This window comes from Calidris pugnax, unplaced genomic scaffold, assembly GCF_001431845.1.
Source record: "Calidris pugnax isolate Ruff unplaced genomic scaffold, ASM143184v1 scaffold27, whole genome shotgun sequence".
In the NCBI taxonomy this organism is placed as follows: domain Eukaryota; kingdom Metazoa; phylum Chordata; class Aves; order Charadriiformes; family Scolopacidae; genus Calidris; species Calidris pugnax.
Genome location: NW_015090893.1, coordinates 19,673,335 through 19,691,638, shown reverse-complemented (window position 1 = coordinate 19,691,638; position 18,304 = coordinate 19,673,335). Strand labels below are relative to the sequence as shown.

The window sequence follows — 18,304 nt, the reverse complement described above, 5'->3', positions numbered from 1 at the left end:
CCGCCTAGGCCGCCTGGGCACGGCGGGAGCCCCATGGGCTGAGGAGGGGCCGCGGGATTGTCTTATTTTTTTTTTTAGGATTTTTTTTTGAGGTCTGTATGGTTTTACTCCCTCCCCATTACCCCCCCCTTTATTTTTTTAATTACCGTTTTGGAAGATGAAATGCTTCTCGCGTTATCTGCCGTACATCTTCCGGCCGCCCAGCGCCATCCTCTCCTCCAGCTGCCATGCGGAAGGTACGCGGGCGCGGGGGGGCTGGCGGGCAGGGCCCCGCCGTTCTCCTCCAGCTGCCGTGCGGAAGGTACGCGGGCGCGGGGGGGCTGCCCGGGCCCGGGGCGGCTGATGCGCGTCCCGGGGGGAGGCTCGGAAGGCGGGAAGAAGGCTCGGGGGGAGCTGGGGGGCTCGGCAGAAAATGCCCGTGTTTATGGCAGTCGATGCTTCTGGGTTTACTGGTAAAGCTGCAGGAATTGTGCAAATGAGCAAGCGGCAGGACCCGCTTAAGGAAGACTTTCTAGTTACAGCGCTGCACGATTTTCAGGTTTATGTAGTTTGTAAATGTGGCCTTTAATTCAGCTGTATATTCCCAAGAAAATGGAAAAGACTATATCTAGCACTGCCTGGGTTTGGTTACTTGTGCCCTTTCATTCAGAAAAGCCTGTTTTCAGGTCTCGGCAAAAGAGGCTGCCATTTGGGAAAAAGGAAGTGTTCTCGACAGTGTTTGAACTTTCTCTTTTCTGGGCAGGAAAGCGAAGTTTTGTGTCTGTGTTTGCTGAGGCTCCGGTGGGACTTCTCCCATAGGGAGTGCTCGTTCCCGCGGCTGCGTGACCCCGTGTGACACGACGGCGCTGGTGGTGTGAACTGTCCGTTTGGGGAACCACCTGCAGCTCGGGTGGATCCACATTCCCACCCCTGCTGCTCTCCCGTGGGGAGGGAGCCACGGCGGTTCCCCTCGCACACCCTGCCCACAGTTGGCTGATGGGGAACAACACCTCCCTGTCACCCAGCTCTCCCGGGCTCGTTCACCCAGTTGGAGCCCATGAGTGTGGATCGGTGAGCGATGGGGGATCCCCACGGGGCAGGTGTGTGCCTGGGCCCCAAGAGCAGCGTGTGTTGGTGGGGTTTGCTGAGTGCCGTGGGGCTGCAGCAGCCCACACACTTGGGATGTGTGTTTACAAAACAAACCACTTCAGAACGAGTACATATATACTGATCAAAGTAACTGCCTGGGTTTTTAAATGCAAACTTTTTTATTGTTGTTTCTGCAACATGTTCAACTTGAGGATATCAAAGATGATTGAAATCCTCAGCTAAGTAACCTTCAGAGAGCAAGCCTTTGAATAGAGAAAGCAGCATCCTTCTCTGCAGACGAGGAAGCAAGCACAAAGATGGGAACTGCTCTGAGCTCGTACAATCATCGCGCTTTGAGTCGTGCCTACGTTTTTCTTCCAGAATTTAAACAGAAATGTGGTTTTGTGTACTTTTCTGAGCAGGGTTTGAAATACTTGTTGTTCTGCAGAAGTGTAATTCTTTTGGGTACTTCAATTGATATTTAGACATGTAATAGTTATTTTCTATCCTTAAAATCGGTTATTATGCTTAGGAGATCTTTAACTGCGCTATTAATTTGACAGACCAACAACTTGAATACATTTTCAGTAACTTCCCAGTTTTTCCCGATTTGGTTGACATTGAGTTGGGCTGAAGGTCTTGAATCTGTATCTCAGGCTGGTGAGTGTGTCTGTCCATCGCTGCAGTTGGGGGTCTCTGCAATTGTTTGGTGCAGATACAAAACCGTGAGCAGTGCAGATGAGCCTGCTTTCAGTTCACTCACAGTGCACAGGAATTGATAGGAATTATTGAAATATTAATCTTTATTTAATATTAAATACTCTATCCAGTATCTGAATTTAGTGTTGAGGTCTAGATACAATTTATTAATTGTGACAGAAAAATAATGGTGCACATTTCATACTGCTGTGCTGAAAGTCTGGCCCATACAATGAAAGTGTTTGGGGGGTACCTGTCCAAACGCTGCTGTTTTCAAGCTGGGTTCCAAACGGATACGTGACAGAGGTTTGTACTATTTTATTAACCCTAACCGCCATAACAATGTAATATGAAACTTGAGCAGCTTTTATATTTGCCCTGTACTTTTGTGAAGGACCGAGAGAAGGTCCCTGCTCCGCACCGGTGCCCGGGGGGAGGTTTGGAGCCCCGGCGTCGCCGTGGGCAGGCTGAGGCACAGGCCGTGCACTCGCTGCTCTGCGCCAGTGTGTCTCCATGCTTCGTGCTTTGGAGGGTCTACCAGGAGCTTGTTCTGCTCTGCAGTTCATTCCTGCACATTCCTTATTCCTGCAAATAACGTGGAATTACCAAACCAGCAGTTTGTGGGAGGTTGGGGGGTGATGTGTTACGAGTGGAGGCCAAGCCCGGGGTTTGTACCGTTGCTGTGGAGTCTGGTGCTGGCTGCGGTTCTTCCTCCTGGGGGAAAAAGCTTCCCACTGAACTGTGGATGGATTTGTACTTGCTTGGGAAATAGGAAACACAGAAATAAAAGAAAACTTCCTATGTCCAGCGCACCCGAAAGGGAGACTGCGCAGGATGGTGCGGCAGGTCTGGGTGTGTGACAGAGCAGGGAGGAGCTGGTGACCAAGGGCTTTGGAGCTTCATCCTCATGGCGGCGGTGAGGGGACGGAGGAGCGGGACCGTGTGGAGGGGATGGAGGAGCGGGACTGTGCAGATGTGACTCATGTTGGAGAGCAAGTGGTGGTGTGGGCAGGGGAGGGTCTTTAGTCGCAGCTGCAGCAATGGAAAACAAAGGGCTGGCTGTACAGATGCCACAGGCCGTGGTCTGGGTCCAAGGCTCGTTAGTGAACATCTCGACTGTCTTTATCACTTTATTGGGGTGGCTGCACTGGCTTTTGCTGGACTCTCCTGCATGCTCAGCAGAGCCGTGGCAGAGCAGCAGGCTGTCCATCCTGACAGGGCCCTGTGGGTGCCCCGGTGACACTGCCGCGGTGACACTGCCCGGTGACACTGCCCGCACCCTCCCTGCTGTGGTGTCCTGCACAGCCACCAGGGGAGCGGGGTGAGCACAGAGCAGCTGTATCAGGAGCACAGGGAAAGAAATGAAAAGGCAGCTTAATAAATAGATTTAAAAAAATCAGCGGGGTAAATATTACACGTTTGAATGTTTCTTTCAAGAGCTGTGGAGAATGGCTGGCAGCCGTGCCTGGGGGCTCTGCCCCAGCTGCAGCTGCAGCAGAGGCACAGGGCAGCGACTGTCCTCAGTGGGCACCAGCCCACGGTGCAGCCCCGCTCTGCCCTGCCACAGGGCACAGAAAGCCCTTGTCCCTGGTCCCCGCCATCCCCCGAGAGAGGGCAGAGCCTGCCGGAGCAATCCCGACCCGCGGCCGCCAGCCCGGTGCCCGGTGTGTGTGTGCGGGGAGCTGGGCTGGCACCCCGGGATCAGGTCTGTCCCACGGGGAGTTCAGGCAGAAAGTGCTTTGGTGTGTGAGGCCTGGCGCCAACTTGGTTTGTTTAATGTGATTACTCTAAGGAAGTTAATCTGTTGCCTTAGGAATACCTTCACCGTTAATTTATTAATACGAGATGTTCAGACTGTCCAGTGCCTGGGTGATAAGTTTCCCAATGGCAAGGCAAGCAACAAGCACCACCCGGGGCTGTTATAGCTCAAAACTAAATACTGTTTTAGTGAGAAAATATACTAAATAATGAAACCTATCTTTGAGTAGAGTAGCTATTTCCTGAATATCTTGATACTCACAAGACTCAGAGTCCTTGAAAGACCAAAATGTGACTTCGTTTTTTAAAATCAAGGATTTTGAAGGTATTATAATTCCCAGAGTATTTGTATTAATAGTTCCCTGGGTCTGAAAGGCTACGAAAGAATGGAGCAATTCCTGTGATTAAGTATCCCCAAGGTAATGGTCATTTTGTATTCTCTGAAGCCTTTAACAGTTCTCTGTTTTTCCGCATCTCTCAGTTTGTGCCCAGGCTTTGTGGTAATGTTTCTGGGGGTTTCAGCAGAGCACATGGAGGCCGGGATCTCTCATCGCTTATGTTTGAGTCAGTTTTAAAGCTTAGCTCAAAGGTGCCCTTAAGCTAGAGGGTTAACTTTTTAGGAGTCTTTAACATGAAAGCTCAGCCAGCGGCACCTTAAAGCTAAGCTTTTTACCTGAGGGGCACCTCTAGGCTAAGCTTTTGACCTTCGGAATATTTTTGCGTGATGCAAGTAAAAAAATAAAAATAATTATTTCCTCATATGCTCCAGACAGCTGATTCCTCTGTGTGTGAGCACAGACAGCAAGGCCAGGTTTTACCTCTTGTCATATTTAGATCAGTGGAATAGGCCAATTAACAAAATGAGGAAGAGTCTGCTTGGGAGCTGCTCAAATGTCTCTTAAAGCTTCTGGTGCAGAGGCTGAGCTGTGGGTGGGATGGAGCAGCCACAGGGTCTCAGTGTCTGCAAACCCTGCTCCGGATGGGTGCCAGAGAGCTCTTGGGACAGCGGGAGCCCCAGCCACGGTCCTCCATCCGCAGTGAGCCTAAAATAGCCAATTTTCTGTCCATTCTTCTTTGAAGCCTTCATAACTTTGTTATTCTGATGACCCTTAGACTTACCATTAGTTTTGTCCCTGCTGTGTCAGCCACAAGCGGGTTTTTTTTTCTGGTGAGTCATTCTTCTGGCTTCAACCCGAGTTAATCAGGCACCAGCGGTTGGGAGCTTCACTGAAGCCCTGAATTACCCTGGAGTAAAACCCACATCAATTAAATTTGAAGCAGCATTAATACTGCAGAATGGTATGTGCATAAGAGGTACAGTAACATTGTGTAAGTATGCAAATATGGTTTGGTGTAACTAATAGTCTATAATTACATGAAGAGAGGCCATTAGTTTAAGGCTGATGGAGGAGAACACTGAGTTAAGATTGAGCTTTCTACAATAATTGCATTTCCTGATTTAGCTGTTCCTTAATCTGTCTGAATGCCATATCAACCTTTGCTTTTTAGTGAAGAACATCAGACTTGCTCTAATCTCAGTTCTTGCATTTATCAGAACTTGAAGGTGCCCAGCTCTGTGGCTGTGAGAGGCTCTGGTACTTGGAGGTCCTGCTGGTGCAGACGGGGGGTTCGCTCCGTGAGGGGGGATGGGTGCACCCGCACTTCTGTTGTGGTAACCCAGGAGCTGGGAATAGCTTTCCATGGCTGCAATAATTGCATTTCCTTTGCAATGTCTCCTTACTCTGTCCATTTCAAGGCCTTTTAGGAAAAAAGTAACATTTTCATTATTAATATGTATACTTACAGGGTTTTGTTTTGCTCTTTACTAGCTTCAGTTTATAAAAGAGGAAGAGGGCTGGTTCAGCTTCACAGACACAGAGTTTGCAGTTACATTCTTTAATAGAATTGTTTGCCACAGAACACAGTAACGGTAAGATCCACGGTTTTGTCTGGATAGTGATGCTCTCGGGGCACTTTCAGTGGGGGAAAGGTGTACAAGCCACTTTGAAAGATGTTATTGTTTGATTAAGAATTCAGCTTGAAGGCTCTTTCTCTAATCATATGATAAATTTTGTCTTTTAAGGGGCAGAGAGTCAAAGATGAGAGGGAAAACTTGCTCTGGATGATTCCTCGGTGCTTGGGTATTTGATCAGAGGCTCCAGCTCTCGGTGTCCCCAGAAGGGGTGACCCATTGCTGGGCTCCGGGGAGCAGGGCCTTGTCCCGGGCTGTGGGCAGAGGGTGCCGCAGGGGACGGGGGCCGGGCCGGGGAGGCCTGGAGAAGGAACACGTCCCCTCGCAGCCCCGGAGGGTCACACTCCGGCTGCTGCCGTGGTCCCGCAGCCTCTCCCCACGCCCGGGCTCCCCGTGCTCACCCCGGAGCGGGGCCAGTCGCCACCGCCGGGACTGAGCCCTCCCTGCCTCTGCCCGCGCCGGGCTTGGAGCCGGGAGCTCACGGCGGGCCCTGCGGAGAGCCAGGATAGAGGGGGGCAGAGGGCATCAGTTAGGGGTGGAATTTCTTAATTCTAGCCAGTGGCATTTCTAAACCTCTTCCTGCAACATAGAAGTGCTTTGTATCTGTAACTAAGCTCTGATATTGTAAGTATTTCTATACTGGGGCCATGAGCTTTCGCATGATCTTACACTGCTGTAAGTGTACAGCCATAAATGACACGACAGAGCTTTTGGGGTTTTTTTTAAAGAAAAAAAAAAAAAAAGCAGCAACCTAGTAGCTCCTAGGCTCAACAAGGCCTGAGCTGGAGATCAGCTTTTGTTATTACAAAAGTGTATGTATTTGCACTAATTTCCCAGGCTAAAACATGACCTCATTTGTATTCTCTCAAAGCTATTGGGTAGAGAGTGGGATTTAATTTGTTTTTAAACTCTCATGGGTGTGACACTGAGCTGCTATTCGAGAGGAATTAATCTTTGTGTCGTACCAGGACCCTTCTGATCTGTCTGAATAAACTCGGATGAGGAGGTTGTCCAGGTTTTGCCTGTGGTTCCCCCCGGTTGCAGGCAGCCCCACAGGACTCCAGGCAGACCCCAGGGTTGTCTTTGACCAGACTCTGGTGATCATTGGCACGCAGTGAGGGTGCTGTGTGGGCTGGCTCCTGGGGCTGCGCGTCTTGCGCCAAGTGAACTGGGACCGCTCTGTCCTTCTACAGTTTGGTTTTTAGCAACGCCCTCTCCATACAGGAAGGCCAAGGATGGGAAAATCACTGACCACGGAGGTCATTATAGTAAGTGGGAGAGGACGTTGGGCAGGAGATGGTTCTGCTGAGTTTGGAGTTTTTAAAGTTTTAATTAAAATGCAGTTGAAATGGTGGCTCTAGATTAGCCTGACACGTGAGGTGGTTATTCGAATTGCACGCTGTTTACTTAAACAGCTTATTACGGGGTTGCATATGATTTCTTTTGAAAAAAAAAGAGAAAAAAAGAAGAAAAAAGAGATATTACTTGTTTGCTGGAGCCAAACTCCTTGTGTTTCCCCCGTGAGCCGGTGCTCCCTCTCTGACGAGACCGTCAGGGTGAGCCGTCCGACAGGCGGGCAGGGGCAGCTCCCTGTCCCCCCCGGCTCCCCGGGGCTGGCACCGGCTCCCGGGGGAGCGCGGAGGCACCGGCCGGCACAGCGGGAGCGCTGCCGAGGGCGGCCGGGCGGGGGCGCTGCCGCGGCCGGTACCGGGGGGCCGTGCGCGCCTGGGGCGGCCGCACCCGGTGTGTCCCCCCCGGGCAGGGGCCCCCTGCTTCGTGCAGGGTCCCCCGCCGCCCTCTGCGTCCCGGGGTGCGCTGGGCGGTGTCGGGGACACCGGCCACTCCGGCTCCTTCCGCGGGGCCCCCCCGCCGCCCGCCTGCGGGGGATGCTCGGTGCGGTCCGGCCTTTGCTGGTGGCGTCCAAGCGGCCGGAGCGGCGCTGCCCCCGGGCCGGGCTGGGAGAGGGTCTCCGGGCGGGGCACGGGGGGGCTCTCGCTCTCGGGTGACACGGTACCGCGGGGACACCGGTAACCCCGCTGCTCCGTGTCCCCGGTGGCTGGGAACGGGTTGAACTGGGGTGCTGGGGCATCGTCCCGGGGGGGCGGGTGTGTGACGGTGCTGGGTGCCGGTCCCGGGGGGGGACAGGCTGTGGCATCCTCCGGCCGGGCTCGGCGCTGGCCTGGCGGGGCCCCGGGAGGTGCTGGGGGTCACCCCCGTCCTGCGTGTCCCCCTGTGTCACCTCACCCCAATGACCACAGGCAGCTGAGAGAGCCTTCTTCTTTAACAACAAAAAATGGCGCTGCGGTGTTTTTTTTTAATCAAAAATACTTTTAATTGTGGATGTTCTGTCCTGTCATCAGAGGATTTTGAAAATGTTTTCTCTCCCCCCCCCAGGTGGTGTTGGGAAGTTCCTCCCCATCCTGCGCTTGTGCCGATCTGCAGTCCCAGCGCGGCCGTCGGTCCCAGGCTGCCTGGTGCTCAGGCTTCCTGCAATTTAGCGAGTTAAACCAGCTCCAACAAAAAAAAAAAAGAGAGACAAATTAAGAGCATATTTCCAAGGCTCTAGAGGTATTTCCATTATGTGACTGTATTTCACTCTCTACAGATGGGTTCAGCTGTAGCTTCCCAGTGTTTCCGTGTCGTCTATATTTAGTTAGTGCTTGAATCAGCACAAAGGTGCCTTCTGCCATCCCTCCCACTCTGAAGAGACCTGATTGAGGTTGCAGGGTTGCACAGCTCCAAAGGCTCAGGAGAGGGGGAGAGGGAGAGCAGCTGGCTGGGGAGCGGAGCTGCAGACATCTCGCGTTCTGCGGCTGGCTCGAAATGGAGCTATTTTAAGCACTTTTGGGGCAGGCAGGATGATGCATATGGTCAGACTGACCTACCTGTAAGAAAAAACAAGAAATTGTGTCTATTTATTCTCCCCACCACAGACAGCTTTGCCCGTGTGTTGGTGGGGGTGCCAGGTCCCTCTGCCCGCAGCCGGGGCGCGTGTCTGCCCTGCACCCGGGCTGTGCTCAGCAGGAGCCACGGGCACAGCGCCGTGACTGCCCTCAGACCTAGAGGCATGTCTAGCTGCTGCACGGGCTGGCAGAGCAGATGGCAAATACCCAGCGACGGCCTCCAGCTTCTTGATTTTTGTGTGCTCTCTCCACTGAACCCATCCAGGAATGTCACAACTGACTGCGCTGGCAGAGGGCACGAAGAGCCACAGGTCCCTGTGTGTCCACTCAACAAAAACATTCACCGAAGCAACAGTCTGAGGTTTAACCTTTCTCTTTCCTCAGGCAGCTTTGCTAGAGCAAGGTCACCAAAAATCCCTTAAATGTTTGGATGTTGTGGTGGAGCTGCGCAGGTGTAAGAGCTGTGCACAATATCCTATTCTTACCACAAAAGCCTTGCGTTACGCCAGTGACTGTTTGACTGCAACACAACAAATCAGTTTTGATACTATACTCTAAATAATTTTCTAACGTGGATTATAAAAGAAAAACAGGCTGTCACAGGCTGATCTTGCTATATTTGGGAAATAAATGCGCTATCAGCTTTGTAAAGCCATATGGTGGATTTATTCACAATCAGCAGTTCCTTTCAAATGTGAGTTCATGGCATTTAGTAATACATTTTCTAGGATACAGCTCAGCACTCTTTTTTTCTTTTTCCTTTTCCAGCGTATGATTTGAGAGCGGTCAGCTGGCTGGTTGTAGGCCACCCCTTGTCTGTGCAGCGCGTGTTCAGCAATATAATTAATCACTTACATTACTGAGTTCTTACGAACTCCCCTGTACTTCATCATTAGTTTTTCTCCCTGCACAGATTTGTTTCCTGTGCTGCTGGCTGCTTTTTTTCTCCTTTCTGCACGGCGTTTCTGGGCTCCCTCCAGAAGAGGTTTGTAGGGTTATTGGTCACTTCTTAGGGCAGCCACATAAAATAACCCCAGAATATAATGTTCAGTTCCTGCCTGTAAATACACCTTTAAGTCTCCCGCTCCTCCGGGTGAGTTCAGCTCTTGCCTGGAGACCTGCAGGCTGCCGAGCCTGGGATCAGGAGGGTCGTGATGCTCCAGTGGCTTTAGGAGCCTGGCTGTAAACACCTGGACTACCCCGAAGAAGGATTTATTGCAGTGGGTGTTCCTAGGGATTTCAACCCTCACTCTGGGCTGGATCAGGTCGCAGCCGGCTTTAAATCTGGGGCCATTTGTGTCACCTTTTTCCCTCAGCAGCTGCCACAGCGCAGATCCGCGGGGCGGAAGCAGTGGCTGAGGGGTGTGTTGGTCCCGGAGAGACATCCGTGTTCCTCACCCTGCAGTTCTCTTTTCCTGGAGGCTCCGTCTGGGAGCTGTGGGGTCTCCACGCGCATACAGATACCCGTGCAAACAGCAGACTCACCAGTGCCGGCCCTGTCCGTACAAGTGTGCTTGTTGGTGTTACTTCTGTTTAATCCAGTTTCTTAGTTACCCTGGAGTGGAAATTTCACAGCAAAACCAGTGCATTCAAAAGCAGGGGCCGATGAGAAGGCTTCCCTTTTATTTTTGCCTTGATTCTGCCTTTTAATTCAATGTTTCTCAGCTGAAATGAAAGAGTAAGCAACTCACAAGCAGATGGCAAAAAACTCACCAGGCAAACCTGTGAAGAAAAGCTATCAAGGTGCATTTCTTGACCTGCTGCCATCTAGTTAGATGTTATTCAGTTGAAAGAGGCTCGTTGATTTGACTGTTTAACCTAATAGCAGCTTAGGCTTCTCTCCATCCACATGGCTAATCTGAGGTTTTAGGCAACAGAATAAATGGAAAAGAAAACAAGTAATCCAATTGATTAGAAACAGGAGCAGCCTAAGAGCAAGAGGCAAAAGTGTTTGTCGCTTGTGGAAGCAAGAGGCCATGGTGTTCCCTGTGCAGTTCTTGTCTGTAGTGTCCCCATGGGCATGGGCACCACCATGGGCCATCATTCCCATGGCCGGGGCAGCCCCTGCCATCACCAGGACAGGGCCCAGGGGATGCTCCTGGGGGCTCCCAGCCCGGGGGTCAGTGGGCCCTGAGACTTGAAGGAGGAGAGGGGTCAAGAGTCACTGAGAAATGCTCGTTTTCAGGAGAGATGCAGGACCGTGGTGACAACTCCTGAGGAGCCAGGCTTGGCCCTGCAAGGGGTGGGCAGGGGCTGCCTGCATCTCCTGCCTGCCCTGGGAATTCCCCTCCTGCCCCCTCCTCCTCATGTCCGGGGGGGCAAAGGGCTCCCCCTCCTCCTCTGGGGGTGCCCTATGCTGAACATGAGCACACACCGCTCCACAGAAAACCCATCGCCTGCAGAGGAGCCCATTTACAGTCTGCTGCTGCTCAGGCTGCCCTCAAATCTTCATCTTCTCCTGTTTGTGCTGACTTGGTAATTTTTCAAGGGTGGTTGTCCTTGAGAGGGAAGGCATTGCTGGTTTTCTGTGCTTGACATCACTCTCCGTGCTGTCTGAACTTACAAGCCATAAAATTCACACTGGTGAGATTTCACATGTGCGAGTTGGGGAAGACAATGGAGAATGTTTTTGATAGAATACCATGGCCATATTTTTCTGACACAGATTATTTGAGGGTGGGAGTGAGGGGAACATTGCTGTTATACCCTTGACATTTTGTTCCCATAAATTTGGGTCTTGGGAACATGGAGCACTGTGACCTCTTTGCCATAGTCTGTTGGCAGAAGTTCCGTACGATGGTGTGTGGATGAAACACACTCTGCATCAGCAGGGCTATGGTTGACTCTCTGGTCGATGTGGATGTTGGAGTGGAAGGGCTGAGGGAGATGAAGCCGAGGGAGATGATGTGGGAATTGCTGGGGAGGAGCTTGTGGGGACGGAGCTGCCGGGGCTGGTGTCTGCGGCTCCTCTGGGGTGGGCAGTCGCTGGCCCCGGAACACCCTTGGCCATCAGCACGGGGGTGTGTGTCCTCGGAGCAGGTGGAGTGAGCTCCTAATACATGTGGACTCAGGATAACCATGTGAAATGCATCTTTTTTTAATTAGCACAATTACTTGTTTTAGGTGAGTAATCATGGTAAGACTGCGTACAAGTTGGCATCCAATTTTGCATATATATTGCATGAAGAATGGGGGGTTTGGTGTTTCATGCCTCAGTACCGTGCCAAATGTCCAGAGAACTCTGGAATTGATGATGCTCATGCTAATGAATCAATTAGTCTCCATGCAAGAGTGTTTCTTCCTTTATATGTTCAGAAATCATTTTAAAAAATGTCGAGAATGAAATCAGTATTGAGTTAAATTAAAGCAACTGGATTCCCATATGGATGGGGCAATTGGATTTAATGTTGCTTTGTATATTGTTCCAGTCTTTTCTTGGTGGGAATAGTTGTCTGTTTTAGGAAGTAATTTTTTTTTTTTAAAGGACAATAAAATCTTAATGATCACATGATAGTGTTCCAATGTAGGCTGTTATACACAATATCCTACTGACTCTGCTCGTGTTGCTGTGCATGCCCCGTGTGCGGGGTTTGCCCCGTGTGTTCCCGGGAGCCCCCACAGCCGGGCCGTTGGATCCACTTCCCCAGGTGTTCTACAATCTGTTTAACAAACACAGTTGTTTGTCTTGTTTGCTGACTACTTAACAGATGGATTTGTGGGTTTCGTAATTACTATATGAACATTAATAAGACATGATATCTTTTATTAATCAACAGTTTTCCAGGTTTGTTTTTCCAAATGACATGAGGTAAATTATATGTAAATATTAGTGACATACAAATATTAGTTCTACAATGCTAGCATTTGAGAAATTGTGCAAACTTTTAAGGCTCCCCGTGGTGCCTTTTTTTCCTGCCCTAAGCTACACTTTGTGATCGCTCTCCAGGAGCACAACTGGTTTGGTTCTGTTAAAGGGGGGTCTCTCAGTGTAAGCGGGACACGGGTCTGGCCCATGTCCTGAGCCATTCTCCCTATTTGTCTGCCTCTGTGATGTTCTTCCATCCATTCATATCCTCCTGGGACACTCACATCCCATCTTTCCTCCTGGAGAGTTCCAAAAGTGGAAATCAGTGTAAACAAGTACAAAACCTGCCTCTACCAGATGGGAGAGAAGACGTCTCCTACTGCTGGGACACAGACCTTTTGGGAGCTTTTACCGTCCAAGGGCTGAGGAGAAGAATGGAACAGCGTGCTCCTGGGGAACAGTGAGGGCTGGTGGTGAGGGACAGGGCACTGCGGGGTTTGTGGTCTTGGGATTCCCAACTGACACCAGTCAGGTTTGGGCTGTCCCATCATGTGCGGTGGAGCTTGTTATTCCAGGTAAAAACCAGCCCAAAGGAGCAAACAAAACCCCACCAACCACAGAGGGGCTCATTTCCAGCGCTGCTCGGGGGAGCTGTTTTCAGGTGAAAACTTACTCCTGAGCACGGACTGTGCTGAACTGGTTCAGATGCACGGATGCTGTAACATGTGGCCTTAATCTGCAAAAATGGCAAATCCTATTTACTGTGTAAGTATTTAAGCTAATTATATCTCTGATGTGAAGAACATGTGACACAGTTCACACTGTATCCTTTGAAGGACGTTGACATCTTGGACCCTCTTGTGCCCCATTACACGTTTGGGGTGTCATGTGTTCTGTGGTGTATTTAGCAGTAACATAATTTAGTAATGATATAAAGAAAGTGAGTGTGTTGTGGCTGGATTGTCCACAGAGTAAGGGAAGGAAAGCTCTCTTGGTGTTGGGTTCATTGCTGCCCTCACCAGCCCCGGCCGGGGAGGACAGTGGAGCCCACGTGCTGCTCAGGCTGGGGCAGTAGCCAGGTTGGGCAAAATCTGGCACTACCCAAGCAAAATCCGTGGAGTTTTGCACTTCGGTGTGTCCCACTGGCTGTCTTGTAGCTATTTGGGTAGGTACTGGTGGAGAGCAAAGCTTTGGTTCGGAAGAAGATGATTGAGAAGCAGTGGCAATGGGCACTGGATGGGGCTGCTCGAAAAAAGGGCAAAAGCAGTAAATAGGCAAAGGTTTTTCAGACCCTGGCATAAAGCGCCTAGTAGGGAAAGAGTCAAAATGAAGCGAGGCCTGCCCAAGTGACCCAGAAGCTGGTCAGCCTAATTGGAGACATGAGAGAAAGTGCTTGGGGAGCAGCTATTCCCTGAGCTGCGCGGGTGCACGATGGGCTCGTTACTGGTGTGCTGTTAATCATGTACAGCTTGTACCGGTACCAGTAACAGCGCGTAGCAGGGGTGAAGGCCACGTAGATCCATTTATCATATGACCTTTGGGAGGCAGAAGTCTTTGTCTACTTTGCATTTGATGAACTGATTCTTCCCTTTTTTGCCCCAAGGTCCTGACCCTTGTTCTGCGTCGCTCATGAAGGAGAGGGCTGCAGCTCACCTGTGGCATCTGACCTGACTTCCCAATTTTCTCGATCTTGGTTTAATCCAGTAAATTATTTGTCTTCCTGAAGTCATGCTAATTAAGATTCATGTGATTGGGACTTCATCCCACGTATGGGTTGCATCTTCCCCAGCTTCCTGACGTGAGTTAGACTTGAAAGCAGGAGAGGCGAATTGACTTAGTATAGTGAAATCTCAGTGGACGTTCTCGTGGGCTCCTTGGGAAACACAAGGGCACGGTTCCAGGGCATGGGCTGGGGGACGTGCAGGAGACTCAGCGAGCCTGCTGAGGTGTGGTGGCATTTGCAGGCAGTCTCCAGTGACAGTGCAGCAGCCCAGCCCTCTGTCTGTGGGTGAGGAGGATGGCCACCCATGAGGATGTTCCCCGGGACATCCCTGGGAGTATCCCTGGGAGGGTGATCATCTGCACAGTGCACCCCTGATGGCTGGATGGGAATGGTCTTTGTTGGCCAGCACAAGCTGGTGCCCATCTGAGCCTTCCCCAGGCTCCCGGGGCAGCAAACGAGAGCCTTGGTCTCTGGGTACTCAGCTGGGTGGTGGGACAGTATTTACCCATCGCTGTGAAGTGCTTGGGTGTCTGTGGTGCTCTGGAAGGGAAGGTCCCTGCCCTGGTGTCTCTCTGGTTCTGGACTGGGCCCCCGATGTGCTGGGCCGGGCGCTGCTCTGAAAAGGCTTCGGGAACGTTGGGCTCCCGAGGTGGCTCCGGAGCTCGGGGCTCCGGGCTGTGCTTGGGAACGGGGCTGGAGGCGGTGAGCGAGGGATAAACCCCAAGAGGCGGCTGAAGGAGGCTGTTTGCAGTGCGCTCGGCTGCAGGGTGACTGCTGTGGTCTCCAGTGGTGACCACCGACTGCATTGTCCCCTCAGTTTGACTGGTCTACAAGCATTCCTCAGGAGAAGACTTTCCCACGTAAGGGAGCAGCGGGGTCAGCTGCTTTCAGGGTGACAGTGGCCTTTCAAAAGGCAATTCTGGTCTAAGGGACTGCATCACTTTATGAAGCAATGATTGGCACAACCAGTGTCATGAATTCTAATTAATTTACATATGCATTAAAGCGCACTCTTGAGGAAGATGTTATTTCTCTTTCAGACACACACAATTAAGTATCTGTCCCTGCTGTGGTCTCTGGGCACAGTTGGTGTCTCTCCCAGCATTGCTGCTCCCACCATCTGCCGGGTTCCTGGGGCACCGTCCGGGACGCTCCACAGCAAAGCCAGAGCCCACAGGAGCGGTGCAGGGAAACAGCCCATCTCGCTGGGCCTCTGATGGTCCGTTTCCATGAGCCACCAGTCACGGCATGGGGAGGGCTGCTCAGCAGCCCCATCTCCAAAGAGCCATCTCCCTCCACATGCCAAGGGCAGGTGAAGATGCTGCAGGGTGGGAGCTCGTCCTGCTCCCAGGGAGCGTTTCCCATCCCACCCCAGAGCGGGTGGATGTTTCGCTGGCGGGAAGGGGCCGAGCAGGATTGGCAGTGTCCTCTGGGGCAGAGCAGGGTCAGCAGTGTCCTCCGGGGCAGAGCGGAGGGGCCGCGGGACACCACTGCCAGCCCTGTCCCCTCCACGTGCTACCACCAGACCTTCCCTGCAGCCGCTGAGCTCCCAGCACCTCAGGGACGGCATTGAGCCAGCAGTCTGGTAATCAATAGAAATCATTCCTACAAATTTAAAAGAAATTTTGTTATCTAATAATATATTTAACAGGTAAAAGCATGAAGCTAATGTTCTAACCCAGAGCAGTAATTAGGAAAACAGATTTAGTGCTCGTGGATGTGAAGGTACAATAAATAAATGTGGTGAAGAAAGTTTTGTGCTGAGCATAAAATTGGAGGTTTGATTCAATTATTCTTAACACACTGCTTAGGTCCCACAGAAACCTGTGCACAGGAGTTCTTAAACCTATTCTAATTGAAGCAAAAATCAACAGGGTGGAAAGTGTTCTGGCTCTTCAGGAGATGTCAGAGTATATAACATGGGAGACACCTGGGGGTTTGGAAACCAGTGACAGCTACAGGCTGACCTTTGGCGAATTTAATCTGCAAATGGATTCCTGCTTAGGACAGCTAATGCTTTTAGTTATTGTAAAGGCTCGTTCCTGGTTTTTTAAAAGCTGAGAATAAATGGATTTCATGGTGCAGCTCTGATGCGCGCTGCATAACAAACGGGTGGCTTGTGGATGTTATTTAAATGATAGGGTGTGTTGAAAAACTTTGCAGGACTTAAGAATATATAATTATAATTCATGCACAATGGGGAGAATAATTTTTCTAGTCAATAAAGGAGAAAGGAGTTGGCACTTGTTAAAATGGAAATACACTGAAGACAGAGCCCGCTGAAAAGAAAGGGAAGGAGGTTGCTGATCTGTGTTTATGTTTCTTAAATAATGCTCATAAGCATTGCAAGGGCTTGTTACTCAGCTGGGCATTGCCTCTGGACTGGGGTTTGCATCTGAGACCTGGAGGGAGGACCCGATACCCTAACGTTTGCTTATGAAAAATCTCTCCTTGTTTTTCTTTCTGGATCTGGGGCTGCTGCAGCGAGGTTGCTCCTGTGCCCGCGGGGCACACACATGGGCACACCTCTGCTCATGGTGGGCAGAGGAGACCTGGCTCCTGGGTGCAATGGTTTAGTTTTCGCCTTTCTTTTCCTCTCTCTTTTCCTGCGGGGGATCTGTACCTTCCCTTTGGAGACGGGAGACCACCAGCACAGAGGTGTCTGTTGACCTGCCCAGGGCCGGCAAGTTCCGAGTCCTGCTGTGCCGTGGTTGGGTCCCGTCCCCTGCGCTGCAGTGTGGGCAAGGAGCTGCCAGCAGCACAGAAGGCATTTTTAAAGCCTGATGTTACTGCTGTGACTCTCCCTGGCCTGCAAGAGAGCTCTGGTAAATACACCTCTGCACCGTGCCGTGACACCGTGGCCGGGTTGTGTGTCTTGTCACCGTGAGTGAACTCAGACTCACCTGTGGATCTCACACCCTGCAACCGAGGGCAGCCTCAGCCCCAAATACCATGTGTTTGCTCAACTAAACCCCTGCATGGTGAGTGCAGGAAGGAACTCGCATTCCAGGATAACGCAGTGAAGGCTGTGGCACTGAGACTTCAGGCTCATGCCTGTCTGACGAATGCTTCTGGCTTGTCACATCAGTAACCCCCATATTAATGAGTGGCCCGTGATGTGGTGTGGTTGGCTGACAAATCCTTGACGTTATCTGTGCCTGTGAGTCAGTGCCAGAGTTCTCCAAGGTGCAGCTCCACAATGCCATACATCCACCTCCACCGGACAGTGCGGCAGAAAGCACCCGGGGGGATGGGTGGCTCTGAGACCCTTTCCTCACAGGGTCCTGGCACGGGGCAGAAGGAGTATGGGGGTGACATGGAGTGCCCTGTCCACGAGAGGTGCATCCTGGACCTACTGGACCCCTTTGGCTCAGGGATGCCATCTCCTGCGCTTCCCCTGAAAAAAGCAGCTCCTGGGGAGGCAGCACGATCTCAGCAGAATAATAACGTAGTCTGGAAAATCTTGCACCTTCCCAATGAGATTTCAGTGATGATACCACAGGTAGGAGAGGGAGTGGAGCTGCAGCACACCCCTGGATTTACAGCGTTTTCCAGCACCTTTGTCCATTCCCTCTGCATCCCTTATTTCCCCTCCGACCCCAGCAGCAGTGACGCTCCCACTGATGTGGCACTGGGCTGTCAAGGGCTCCTGTCGAGCACCGGGGTAGTGCCCATGTTCCCCTGCCCTGCCCGGGGCACACACCGCTCCCGGCTGGGGACGCCCTGTGTCCTGACACCGGCTGGGCTTTACCTCCACCTCAGGGGCAAGAGCTCACCGAGTGGAGTTGGGGGAACTGGCTCCCGTGAATTTCTGCCCCATGTCTGCCAGTGGCTTGGCCGGTGCCAAGGCTTATTTCTTTCTGGACCACACCAAGACACAGAACCCTCCCAAAGAGTAATTGTTTCCCCTTGGTGTGCACCAGATGACATGTCCTGAACATGGCCCGTCCTTTCAGAGCTGTGCCCTGAAAAGGAGAGCCCTCCTGTCAGCCATGGCCCCTGTGCTGGTCCCCATGTCACTGGTCCCCGTATCCGCATTGACCTTCACAGCCATAACCCAGCGAGCATCCCTACTCCCTGCCGCGGGGTGAGGCACCCACGGGCACACAGCTCCTCCTCACTGCCGGCGTGGCCGCCCCCATGGCCCCCGCGCACCCCCTGCCCCAGGGCACCCGGCGCTGACGGGCCGTGGCCGTTTGATGTCAGATCCTGGCTGAGTTCTTGTGTGTGGGGCGGGCAGGTCGCGGAATGGCGCTGCTTCAGGCGGGAGCTGCCCTGGGGGCAGGAGCATCCCCCGGGGCAGGAGCATCCCGGGGCCAGGGCAGCGCCGCCGCCGGAGATCGCCGTACCCGACGGGGCGGGCGCAGCTCGGTGGC

The 18,304-nt window shown here is 52.0% G+C and overlaps 1 protein-coding gene and 1 long non-coding RNA gene across 4 annotated transcripts in view; one reads left to right on the top strand and one right to left on the bottom strand.

The window, feature by feature from the left end:
- Nucleotides 1-281, bottom strand: part of LOC106891561 — a 10,791-nt gene extending 10,510 nt beyond the window's left edge. Inside the window, exon 1 of the long non-coding RNA XR_001412718.1 lies at nt 147-281. This is a non-coding gene — a long non-coding RNA (uncharacterized LOC106891561). The remainder of the gene's footprint in view (nt 1-146) is intronic.
- PPP2R2B (protein phosphatase 2 regulatory subunit B, beta) overlaps nt 1-18,304 on the top strand; it is a 74,917-nt gene that overhangs the window by 4,022 nt on the left and 52,591 nt on the right. Inside the window, exon 1 of one of the 3 annotated variants that reach the window (XM_014948203.1) lies at nt 112-236. The exons of 1 other annotated variant lie outside the window; for it this stretch is intronic. In XM_014948203.1, coding sequence (XP_014803689.1) covers nt 158-236 — 79 coding nt within the window. In that variant the 5' untranslated portion in view covers nt 112-157. Of the gene's footprint in view, nt 1-111; nt 302-18,304 lie in introns of those variants that run through there. One more of the 3 variants, XM_014948201.1, reaches the window with a different exon arrangement.